The sequence below is a fragment of the Cyprinus carpio genome, chromosome B13, assembly GCF_018340385.1.
Source record: "Cyprinus carpio isolate SPL01 chromosome B13, ASM1834038v1, whole genome shotgun sequence".
NCBI lineage: Eukaryota > Metazoa > Chordata > Actinopteri > Cypriniformes > Cyprinidae > Cyprinus > Cyprinus carpio.
In genome coordinates, this window is record NC_056609.1 from 19,197,648 (window position 1) to 19,210,562 (window position 12,915).

General features: G+C 37.3%; 2 protein-coding genes across 2 annotated transcripts; both read right to left on the reverse strand.

Annotated features, from left to right (window-relative positions):
* Window positions 1–273: 273 nt before the first annotated feature.
* chata (choline O-acetyltransferase a) lies at window positions 274–8,160 on the reverse strand. The gene is made up of 15 exons (XM_042737091.1): window positions 7,739–8,160; window positions 7,306–7,417; window positions 6,695–6,885; window positions 6,464–6,583; window positions 5,637–5,690; window positions 5,365–5,545; window positions 5,043–5,220; window positions 4,665–4,834; window positions 4,472–4,572; window positions 4,059–4,187; window positions 3,216–3,338; window positions 2,993–3,131; window positions 2,810–2,872; window positions 2,531–2,668; window positions 274–2,373 (listed from the first exon to the last, which is right to left on the reverse strand). Exons 2-15 carry the CDS (start codon window positions 7,351–7,353, stop codon window positions 2,095–2,097), a joined length of 1,914 nt encoding a protein of 637 aa, XP_042593025.1. The 5' UTR covers window positions 7,354–7,417; window positions 7,739–8,160; the 3' UTR covers window positions 274–2,094.
* A 612-nt stretch (window positions 8,161–8,772) lies between these two features.
* On the reverse strand, window positions 8,773–11,445 carry slc18a3a (solute carrier family 18 member 3a). The gene has a single exon (XM_042737092.1). It carries the CDS (start codon window positions 10,847–10,849, stop codon window positions 9,305–9,307), a length of 1,545 nt encoding a protein of 514 aa, XP_042593026.1. The 5' UTR covers window positions 10,850–11,445; the 3' UTR covers window positions 8,773–9,304.
* Window positions 11,446–12,915: the final 1,470 nt, after the last annotated feature.

Sequence of the window (12,915 nt, forward strand, 5' to 3'; positions counted from 1 at the left end):
CATTGTACCTAATATAAGTCATTTTTAGGTTTTTGGAGCTTGATGTGCCATTTTCAATAAAAGTTGTAGATTGCTGTGAATAAAAGCACTTGCTATATGATAAATATTAATGTACTTGGCCTAAATAATTGCAGTAGGCATTATGTAATGTGATGTGAAATGTAAAATATCTTTATGCTGTGGTTTGGTAACAAAAAGCCCTGTGGCAGAATACAGATATTTCATAGTTGGTGGTTGTACTGTAAATACTCAGTGAACACATCATTGGTTTTGATTAGTACTTTTTATGGCATCATTAGGATACAGTGATATTGATTAATAGACCATTTATCTTTTGAAAACTCTTTTTGAAAAAATAAATATCCCAGAGTTAAATAACATCACAGTTTAAGCACTCCACCACTAGACATTACATACATTCTGTTACATCCTCATTTTTACATGTATTTTCTGTTTTGCCCATTCTCAAGTATTCATGCTTAACATGGTGTCATGATAATCAACAAACATATTCTATTACTAAAACTTGGGCTAAGGCTATAATTTCACTCTATACTGTATATAGTATCTGTATTTTCTCTCTCTATATATACTTGATATATCATGTAACATGATTGAGTGCTTTATTAGTCTATTTCATCTAAACTATAGTACATATTTGATCTAGTTATAAAGTGCTAAAATGAATTTCTCACTGTTTTCATTTTTTGATCTACTTCACAATTACTACCATGACTGGATCAACATGTAGGATATACAAATTAGACACATTTAAAAAAAAAACAGTGTTTACAGTGTTCACAATATAAAACCATATTCTCATCCAGTCTTTATCTGTGTACATTAGACAGACATCAAGTATTGTTCATTTTTGTTTAGATATACTGTATAGACATAGTGTGCAACACGTGTCAGTGTCATTTTCAGACGTAATATAAGCACATTTTCACATACACAACAATGATTGTACTTTTACAAAAAAAGCTTATTAATTTGCCACTATAATTAAACCATTCTTCTTGGCTTCATAGGTTTCTGCTATTGCTATATTCTTTAAACATGTATGCCCACTGGCTTGTTTTAAGGACTTTGCATTTCAGAATATGACCAAGTGATAATTCAGTTTATAGTACACATAAAACACAGCACCTTTAAAGCTATAATACCATAGAGTATAAATTATGATGGCTGGTCCTGACATTTTGTTCATATACTGCAGACTTAAAATAGACTTTGCTATATATACAGATACTTTTTTTTAAATACATTAAATAAACTTTAAAATGCAAAAGATGAGACTCACAAAGACAAAGTTAAATAGCAGCTTCTGGTCCAGTTCCACAGGGTTGTCATTCAGAGTACTGTATTTTGACAGGTATCTATAACCATAAGTTATGGTAACTCTGACATGACCTGAAAAAAACTGGTGTAGATTGTAAACAGCTATAGGTTATCATATTATAATTTACATATGCATACTAATCAAGTAGATATAGTACAGCTTTTCAAAGGCAGCATAATTGAGAATGTCATTTTTTAGGACAATTTAGTTTCCTGCTACAAGCATAATAACATTTTTTTCAATGTTGTTGAAAATACTGTTGAAACATTCTTAAAAATATATTTTTTTGTGTTCCACAGATGAAAGTGAATCTTACAGATTTGGAACGGTATGATGGTAAGTAAATGATTACTGAATTTTTATTTTTGGGTGAACTATCCTTTTAATGCTGCCTGTGACAGTGTCAACTTTTTAATATACTCTTAGACAGACTGAAAAGCTGGGTACGATCCTTGGAGACAGACCTCAGCTAGTTCAGGTCATAATAAGAAGGCATAATTTACTATATATCTGCTGAGATTCATCTACTCCTGGTTAATTTGTATATGCTCTCATAGGCCAAAAAATGCAAAATAACTAAATATATCTACTTTTGTCAAGCGACTACAGCTCCATAGAATATCTATATCACTGCTGTTGGTAATAAAATGGGCCTTGTTTTTGAGAATCTTATTTTCTCCCAAAATGTCCATCTTTGTACAGTCACAGTGGTTTCTGCATCTTTCATAAGATTCAAATGATGTAGCTTCTTGCTATGACTTGCTTCCATTCTTCATTACCTTGGTATTTCCGGCCATCTTTTCTGTGGAGTCAGTTGGTTTAGATTCACTGTTGCATTTTAAGCATAGATCTTGCATTTCCTTGAGGCACCCCTCAAGAGTCTTCACAAACAAATCTGAGCTGGTCTCGGCACTGTCACGGAAGCTAGACACACAGAAGATGATGTGGTCCGTCTGAGGATTGTAGCAGGCTCCGTAGCCATTAGGGACAACAGGACCATAGCAGCAGAACATCTCTTCAGTAGTAGGAACCTATGCAAAGACAAGCGTTTTTGAACAAACAGATTGGTGATCAAATTTGAACATTTTTTTCTACATATTATATTAAAATAAAGATGTATGCACACTATGAATCACAAATCCATTTGGGTCTATCTCTCATGATTTTCAGTTAGGGTTTTAAGGGAACCTGGCTTGTAGAGAGAATGAAGTGGATGCTGGTGGCATAGGTTGTATCAGAAAACAGCTCTGGCTTTTCTAGTTTCAGCTCCTTGGCAATCTCTCGCAGTCCCAGCAAGTGATTGTCTATTGCCATCCCAGTGATTGCCTGTTTCCAAAGAGTGGACAAGAAATATTTTATTGTAGAGTGGACAGTACGACAATCACAGTTTGATAATCACAGTCAAACATGACTGTAACTGGTGGATTGTGTAATTGTAGTTCAAATTCAGTTTTCCATTTCACTTACTAGAATTGTGTAATTGGTTTGGGCTTTAATGGCAGTCCAAAGCAACTCCATTTTCTCAGCATCCTAAATAAAAAAGACAGGTTATTACTAAGCTACTCCTGTTTTGACAATACACACAGCATTGACTACAGATGAGCTGACATTTCAAAATAGAATATAATGAAAACAGACTAAACTACATACAGTGATTTTGGAGCTATTTGCCATAGCCTTCACAAATGCTAAGGCCTCGGGTGTGGAGGAGCGAATGTTGTCCACTCGTCCTTCTTGAAAGCGGCGTATTGATGCACTTTCATAGGTGGGCACTAGACGTCCATGACATCTGAGTGCAAAAGCAAAAAAGAGTGTCAGACATAAGTCTTTACTCTGTAGTACTAATACATCTTAAATCAAAGAGAAGACTGACCTGTAAAATGTAAACTGGAGGGCAACTTGAATATAAGCATCAGGGCTCATTTTCTGTTTCTTGATGAACTCTTTCCCGTAACCAGTGAATTTGTTGACATTCATGTCCAGATTTTTCACAAGTCTGTGGGAATTAAAAGTTAATACACTATAGAGTTTGGGGTATGTGCTATTTTTAAAATGTTTTTGAAATTCTCTTATGCTCACTTTAATCAAAAATAAAGTAAAAACCATAATATTGTGAAATTGTATTACATTTTATTAGAACTGTTTTCTATTCTGATAGAAATGAATGATTTATGAATGATTCTATTCTGATTTAGAATGTCATTTATTCCTTTGATGTCAAAGTTGAATTTTCAGCTTCAGTCATCAGTGTCACATTAGAAATCATTCTAATATGCTAATTTGCTGCTCAAGAAATGTTTCTTATTATTATCAATGAAAAGAGTTGGAAACTGGGATGCATTTCAGGATTCTTTGATTTACAGCATTTGCACTATAAATCTTCTGTATAACATTTATAAATGTCTTTTACTTTTATTCTTGTCTGTCACTTTTCAAAATATATCAAAATATCAAAAATATATCAAAATATATCAAAATAAACATCTTATTGACCCCAGACCTTTTTAACCAAAAGATACTAAAACATTTATTGTATTTTACACTATTTATTTGTTCAAATTGTATTTATTTATATGAATAATTGAATAATTAACTTTGATGGCTTCTAAGATATGCTTTAATAGGATGAGCAGAGTTTAGTGTAATAAATGGCATGCTATCCGAATGGGTTTTATAGCCCTTACTACCCTGTTGTATCACCTGAATGTTCACATACCTCTGTAATTTGTCTGCTGAGGCCGTGAGGAACGCTTGGATATCTGGTGAGCATTTCCAGCGCAGTCGTCTGGGGGCAGGAAGCTCACTCATGCTGGCTGCCCTCACAAGCTTAGAAGGGCTTCCTCTCCTGTGAGAGAAACAATCTCATTGCATCTTCACTAGCTTAGTTGCTATTCTCAGGGTGTGGGCATATATCTCAAGTCGTCTCATTAGAGTTTTCCATTTCAGCATCTTTGGCAAATACATAAATGTAACTGTGATGTACTAGTGAGAATAAGCATGCAGAAAGATATTACAGATTCTTTCAGAAGTGAATGTATTCTTTGCATTTGCCAGACCAACAGTGCATTCTGGGTAATCAAGAGTTGTTTTGAAATTAATTTCTATGAATTAAATAATAATTCGGCTTACATGTATCTCAGTAGATATTCTGAACATTGCACAAGCACTATTCCTTCAAAAGGTGAGTGTTCACATACAACACCACAGCATCCATCTGCACCTATTACAAACTGAAATCATTACAGTAGTTTAATTTTAGAATTCATCTTCCTGGTCATATGATCAGTGCAATTTGAATCCATCCTTGTTTGTTTTTTTCTACCTGCATGGGCTTGTCATACCAGCGATTGCCCCCATTTTTGTCCATCCCCCCTCCATGGAGCATCAGTAAAGCTCGGTTGGTATCAGTCAGTTCAGTGCCAGACGGCTCGTCCAAACACACCAGACACAGACAGCGCTCAATCATGTCCAGAGAGTCCCTGTTGGTAGAATCTGCACCCGATTGAGAAGTATTACATTTCATATGTGTGAATTCCATTAACCTGTACAGAACTTTTTGTGTCATCAGGGGAATTTATAGTTGTGAGAGAGTTGCTTTTCCAGATAAAGTCAAGTTGTTTTGTTTCTTAATATTTTGATGTCAAATTGCAGGTCTAGTAGCAGATACAGCTTGTATAGTTGAGGATAAATTAAGTCTGACCTTTGATCAGCACGCTGCGAGCCTCGGCCCACTGTGTTCTGTCATCTGATGTGAGCAGACCGATCGGAGGCAGCCGCTCTTCTTCAATGTCTGCCATCTTTCTGATTCGCTCTAGTTGAGTGTAAAGGTCTTTTTCATTCAACCGACGAAAGTTTATCACCACGTCGAGAACAAAAAACTGTTTTTGGCAGAAAACACATTAAGTCTTTGTTTTCACTGTTTTTCTTTTTAAGACTTATTTTAAAATAAAGATTAAGAACAAGCAAAACAAAATAAAAACATCAGATATAGTTCACTACTACGTAGATTAAGTAATACCTACCTGATTCTTGCAAGCCACTATTATATGTTCGGGCTCGGGCATAACTGTGCTCTTCTGAGCCACTAAAGTGTCCATTTTTGCCCCTGGCAGACGGTAGGAGGTGAAGACCTTGTTGTACTGATCCATACACAGGGGCGTCCCAGCCAGCTGCCCACGAGCATAGTCTACAGGGAGGGCACGTCTGCAACGAGCAGCATACAGCCCTGTTTAGAAAACTATGCAATTAATTATGAATGGAGCGTGTTTTGTTGAAAACAAGGAGTATAACCTACCCATCTATAAGAGATTTATACTCTAATACACCAGAAATGAGATGGGCAGCAAATCTGTAGAGGAAAAACATATGCATATTAGTATATAATTGTTTTTGTTTGTTTTTGAAACAAGTATTTTATGCTTACAAAGACTGTGTTTATTTGATCCGAAATATGATATGAAATATTACAATTAAAAACGGTTGTAATTTAATGGTTGTAAAGTTCCAAAGCTGGATTTTCAGCATCATTACTCCAGTCTTCATTGTCACATTCTAATATGCTGATTTGGCACTCAAGAGACATTTATTATTATTATCAGTGTTGAAAACAGGTGTGCTGCTTAATATTTTTGTGGAAACTGTTATAAATTTCACACAATCCAAGACTGATTCTTAACATTATTACATCCTTTAATACTCAATTTGAATCTTTCTTAGAAACATAACCTATTCTATAATTAGCCTAAAACAGAAATGTCCATCATAGGATGTATTGTTTCCATTTTAGGACTGAAATCAACATTAACTTATGATGGTAGGGAGAGTTTGTGCACACGTGTACTAATCTGTAGATTAATCTCTCCAAAATGAGAAATCAAGTTTTAATTAATGTGCCCCTTCAATTATGTTGCCATATGGAGCTACACAGTTGTTAGATGAAATCATGCAGTGTACATAGCTGACAGTTTGCACAATCCTAATGCGTATACGGTATCCTTATTTTATGTAGACATCTGCATTTCCATTTAAACATATTTGTATCAATGAAGACATGCAGCGGTATCAGTCATCTCAGTTTATAGGAGTAAAAATTGTCCCGGCTGTATCCCCAGAGTCCCGTACCTGAGGGTGTCACTATGACTCGTGAAGTTCTGCTTGGGAAAGACCATCACAGGACTGGAGTTGACAGGTAGTGCTAATCTGTTGCTCAAATACATGTCTTCAAGCCAGTAGTCATACACCGGACAGTGTTCAAAAAGACAACTTTTAAAAAATATTTAACAGACAATATATCTGTACATTAAAAGTAAAGTTGCTTACAGAAAAGTATTAGCATTTAATGCAGTCCTTACCCAATTGGCCTTATGTTCGCTTCTCTCCACTAACTTTTTCTGAAGAAATTCTCCCATCCCACCAGGTGCTCCAAATTTCTCTACAATTGCCTTTGTCTTTTTGAACTGCTCCTCTGGTATTAGGTGACTCATGCACTTCAGGTACATGTCCAGTGTTTGCTGCAAGGGCGGCACTGGGAGCTTCGGGAGGCCCTAAATCGAGATCATGTCCAGAGCTTTAGTGGGATTTATTAACTTATACTGTATTTCAGTGTAAGGGACAGCTTCTACTTGAGTAGCATTTGTTTCCTTGATCTTACTGTATTTGTTCTTAAGTTAATGAGTCTCTTGTCTAATTATAGAGTCTCAGTAAATCTTTCATGCTCCAAATGATCCCAGACAAGTATTATATTTAAATCATTTTGCCCTGTGTTTGACCTGGCTGGATAAAGATCATCTCTTTTATAATGGCATAAAACTAGATCATGTACTGTATGTTTTGAATGCAGTACTGTAGTTAACAATGTTGTTTGTAATCATTGTTAGAAGATAATGTTTGAAATGTAACATTGTTTAGTTAAGCCACAGAATTCCTACATTTTACATGCATATATATAATAGTATTTTTCTTACACTTGGATCTCCCAGGTCTCTTGCTTGTTCCCTTTTCAAAACCGGCATCCTCAAAGTGGTAGAGGTTCAGTCAAGAAAGATGAAAATCCACTGATTACTTTCCTAGTTTCCTCTGGAACAGACATACAGGTATGAGAGAAAGCTTGCATTGCAAATAGTTTTCAGCATAAAACTTCAATAAATAAATAAACTGCTATCTGGATTTTCTTTTCATCAGCCACATCAGTTATACAGAACTATGACCAACCTGTAATTATTCAATATTAATTAGAGGTCTACTGTTAAAGACATCTAATCCAGATCTTTTTTTCTCTTGGATTTAAATAATTAGAAAGTCTATTCTAGCTTTTTAGTTAGTCATTGTTTAAGAAGGAGGCTGTAAGCATATTGTGTAAAAAAAATAATAATAATTAAAAACTTAAGAAATACTCACCAAAATGTCATACTCTTTGTGGAGTCCTCCGATGCCTCCAATGATTTATCCAGATTCATAGTCCCATCGTGTGTTTGTTAAGAGGAAAGTGCCGTTAATGTTGTGCGTTAACTTGTTTCAGGCTGCATACTTGCGTCCCATTCATTGCAAGTCAGGAGCTTCTTAGGATGCTCCTTCGGAAAGATGCTGAAAGATGCTGAAGGAACTGTACATTTCTCAGACTCCACCCACTAAACTCCATTCGCTCGATGCCGCATCTGCCAGCCCACCTCATACTTTAAGTCGAGTCCTTGAACGAAATTTATGAGCACCCTTCCAAGTCTCGGAGAAGAAAAAATATCCGCACACGAACGCGCTCGATAATTTAATTAAAACGAAAAGTGGAGAGGTTTATTTAGACCCTCTTGCACCATAAGCAATTGTTTTTCTTCTTTTAAATAAATAGCTTCGATTTACAAAAAGCCTCGTGTACATTTTTCCCCAGATACGGGGACCATTTTGGTTAATCGCTTTATATTTATGAATCTTTGTTTGGAGTGGAAAGAAAGGGTTTTTTTTGTTGTTGTTTGTTTTTTTTTTTTTTTTTTTTTTTTTTTTAGCACAGTTCATTATATATGCTATATATTTGCTCCCCACCACAGAGGACCCTGTTGCACAAGAATTTAATCTCACTTGTGTTTTATGCATATTTATAAATATGTGTATAGTAGCCTAATTATATTTGTAACAATGTTCTGTTTATGCGTGTTATTTATTTTTATGAATAATTTCGTTTCTTTTTCGTTTTGTTGGCACTTTGATGCACTAAAACTAAATAAGTTTTGCATACCGCGGTATTGCATTACGTTGAACATTCTATTTTATAAATATCAATAATTACTCACTGCCTTTTTTTTAAAGAAAAATGACATTCAAAACGAAAGAAATTAAAATTTCAATGTTTATATATATTATATATATATAAATGTATGTTTAAAGCGTGTTGATGTATGTTGTATTAGTCACAGAAACAGCGCACAACACGGCGTTTCACGTATTTTCTTTTAATTATGTACATTTTATATGCACATATGTACAACATTATATTCCATAATATACAGTAATGCATTCCAGAAATACACCCTAAACATTTAATATTTGAAACAGACACTGAAAAGGCAGGATTCACACCAGTTCCATCATTTTTTTCTTAGAAGGTGTCAGGTGACATTTTGCATATTATTTGTAACAGCACAAAATCGGCGGAATAACTTCAACGAAGGCCCATTTAATACGTACACACGCATCTTCATATTTAATATGTCTGCACCATATTTATATCCCTGAATACAATTTAATACAGCGGAATACTACAGTGAAATTATTTTTTCTTACACTTCTTCTATTGGAGAAAAAATATTGAGCTCATTTCAGTAAATAGATTAAATCATTGTAAGATTGTATGCCGTTCACCAACAGTTTTCCTCGGGACAATGAGTAACATGATAATGAGTGAATGAAAAACATTTATATTCAGCAGAGGTTTTAACAGGATTGTAACAGATGAACTAGGATGGACTACTCAGATTATATGTATTCTGGCTCAGACGTCTCTTCTTCAGAGAATGACTTTGATTGTCCAGCAAATGTCCCGTTCTCGTCGATGGGCACGCAGTTACCGGATGAACTGTAGCCGTGCTTCTTTCTTTGGCGTTCCTCCATTCTGATGGTGTCGTACAGACCCGTGGCTCCCTCCTCCAGTAACATGTTTCTCTCAGAGTGAGATGGTTTCATTAAGCACACGTTGCGCAGGAGAAGCAGGGCAGGTGCGTAAAGTACGTTTGCCAGACCCATGCCCAGATTGAGCTGCACAAAACCGAGATCGTGCACAATTTTACCGGCCACGATGGGACCCAGAGCATAGGCAACACAGTAGGAGATGTCTGCAATAGCGTATACACTACCGTACACAGACACGTGACGGACGTCTACGAGAAAAGCGAGCGTGGGTAATAAAGCTGTGTCTACCAGTGCAATACCGAAACAAATGCCACACAGGGGGATTATCAGCTGCTCAAAGGTTTTGCAAGCCGGGACAATGCAAGAACTGGCACCAATGATGACCATGCCAAGCGCCCCATAAAACCACTGCAAGTGTGGATACTGAGCTGCCAGCTTGACAGTGATATAAACACCTAATATGTGAGGGAAGAAGGCCGGGAGCCAGGTGAGCCCAATCTCCCACTGGGATGAATTCATGGTCTCCTCCATCCAGTTGGCGATGGTGGGCTCCAGGAAGGCGAGGGGGATGTTACATGTGGTCAAAGCTCCTGCCACAACTGCTATGTAGGGATCAATCATTAGTTTGTAAATTGGGGTGCCAACCGGCATATTCTCTCTAGTCCTACTGGAAAAGGGCTTGAGAACAGTCATGCATAGTATACCATCTGCCAAACATATACAGGCGAGCACAAGGAACGGCACGCGTTTGCCCACGAACTCGTACAGTACCCCTCCGAACGGGGGCGCCGCCAGGCTTCCGAACGAGATGAACGCAAGGGCAATGCCCAGCGCGCGGCTTCTCTCTCCCTCCTCCGTGAACTTGTCTGCGATCATGGCAATCCCAGAAGTGTCTGCGAACGCCGAGCCGAGCCCTTGCAGACTGCGCGCCACGAACAGAGTCGCGTAATTCTCGGCGAAGGTAAAAATGCATGTCGAGACGAACATGATACTGAGTCCAATTAAAAGTGGGATGTCATAGCCGACTCGGTCTATGAAAGTTCCGGTCAAAGGATTCACAATGAGCTGCAAAATGGCTTTTGAGGCGAAAAGCACGCCGATCTGCACGTCAAAGTTCTCGTTTTGCGTGCTGTTGGTTGAAGAATTGCCCGTTACATGATGCGCCTGCTCTGATTCGCTCTCTAAGCGCGCTAAATAATCGGGCACAATTGGCACGATGACCATGTAAAGCATATTGTCTAAAAGAAGTGCCACACAAACTATGACTAGAATAATCCTTCTTTGTCGCTCGGGGTCCTGGATCGCATTTCCTAACTGTTTAGTTCTTTCCCCCATCTCTGATAGTTTAACGGCGGCGGTTTGCGCCAAGCCACCCGATTCCTCCGTAGCCATGATCCACACTTTGGTCGGTTCAAGCAAAAGACTCTAACTCTCTTCTACACTGTGCTTTTCTCCCACAGAAAGTCTGCTCACATTAGGTTGTACAGCAGTCCCTGAATAGTGAAGCCTCGGCGCGCGGACCAACTTTTCCTGCTTTACCTTGCAGTCCTTCGTTGCGCGTGCATTTCCTCTCTCTCGACTGCTGTCAGGCAGTGTTGTTTCATCGTAATCGGGTGAGGAAGCCGAGTCAAAAACTCACAGTCAGGTCAAAACATTCGCCTTCTTGGTTTTCCCCTTCTTCACATTGTCATTGTAGCAGGACGCAAGGAGCGCGAATGCGCATGAATAAATGAATTCACCTGTAGCGCGATGTCATCATTTCTCCTCAGCTGTCTTCTTATTGATGCCACCCAATGCAGATGCGCTTACATGTTGATTCCATTGGAATCGCTCCTCTTTTTTTTCCCAAGGATGTGACGCACTGTTTGCTACCCCCTCAAGTGGTTCCCCAACCAGCTGGGTCTTTTATGCTCATTTAACATATTAAGCCCCTACCCAGTAACGCCAGCCTGTGTTGTGGTTTATAACTTCCAAATATTGAGCGAGCTTCTGTAACTGCTTAGGACCACAAACCTTAAGTCACCGAGCTCGACAGATATGCTGACTGCGAGGAAGATGACTTCCAGTGCTATTTTAGTAGTTCTGTAAGAACTCACTCACTCACTTATTCACTGAGAAGTTACTGATCACCGTTATTTGTTTTTGAAAAAGAAGCCATACGCTTTCATTTGTTTTAAGAAACATACTCTCGAAAGTTGTATGTTAATAAACCAGACAGGTTGTATTATTCTCCGACGGTTATTGCTTACATTTCAAAATATGTTTTTAGGTTTCAGTTCGACGGAAAGGGAGAAAAAAAAATCGAAAAGAAAAATTACGCACACAATGTGTAATCTACCCCCTACACCTACTGCGTAATTTAGCTAAAGTGGAATAATTGCTGTGTAATTATATCATGCAAGTTTAAAATGGGTTTAATTTGTTTGATCAAAGGTGTTTTTTTATGATGAGGGACTATAGTGTAGAAAATTAAAACGAGCATTTCTAATATGCGTCTTTACATCTATAAAATGCATAAGAGAAAATATACGAAAAAAAGGCATTTTATTGACAAATTAGCTGAACTTTTCCATGTGATACATTTTATGTATTGTATAAAAAACAGTTTATTGAATTTCAGCACCACAGCTGGTTGGACAGCTCCTCATCCTTTAAAGCAAAGATTGATCAGCTGTAAACTGTGAAGATTTGTCCAGAAGCTTTCAAGGTAGAAGTGACAGGAATAAGCATTGTCATTTTTAAAAATTTGTTTTTCCATGCAGTTGACTGACAGCCAGGATGTATCGTTTTCTCTTGTTAACGTAGTAGGCTATATAATCCGTGGTTTTAGTGATAGTGTAACGCCATCTGCTGTGCAAACCCGCCAGCGAATTCGGTTTGGCGTTTTCTGCCCGCTGAAGGACAATAATAATTGGGGGTTAGTGACATCTAGTGGTTTGTTTGATTTACCGCAGCGGGTCAAACCTGTGTAAAATAGTGATTCTGAACATGCTGTCTTCCAGTTTATCACAGAAACAATGTAGTTTGTTTGATTGCTTGTGATACAAATTTAACTTAAAAACCTACTGAAATCGAAATAAAAAAGCCTTTCAGAGCTGTTGTTGATTCTTGTTAATGTTCTTGTTAAAGAATAATCAAATTCCAAAAAATTAAGTACTTGCAGTTAGATTGTTACATTTTAAAACACTTTTACATTTACTTTTTTATTGATTACATGATTACATATTATTCACTCAATAGCATTTAATGATTTAAAATTTATTGATTCTCCCTTATTTTTTATTTCCATCTTTTAAATGTTCTTCTTAAAATAGCATGCCAATTATATACATTCAGAAAGGGTTCCAGTTTTGTGGCCTCTCAAATTTCTGTGTAATTATAGCCACTTAACTAGTGAGTGGTCTTCGTGTGAATGTCCACACAAGATTCACATAAAGACCAGTCACTAGTCAAGTGCC

Bases quoted from the DNA above. Each gene is read 5' to 3' on its own strand.
- slc18a3a (XM_042737092.1), bottom strand. From the start codon at position 10,849: ATGGCTACGGAGGAATCGGGTGGCTTGGCGCAAACCGCCGCCGTTAAA.
- chata (XM_042737091.1), bottom strand. From the start codon at position 7,353: ATGCCGGTTTTGAAAAGGGAACAAGCAAGAGACCTGGGAGATCCAAGT. The intron at 4,573-4,664 runs GTAGAAAAAAAC...TAATGATTTCAG, and splicing joins GGTATGACAAGCCCATGCAG to TTTGTAATAGGTGCAGATGG. The intron at 2,669-2,809 runs GTAAGTGAAATG...CTTTGGAAACAG, and splicing joins AAACCAATTACACAATTCTA to GCAATCACTGGGATGGCAAT.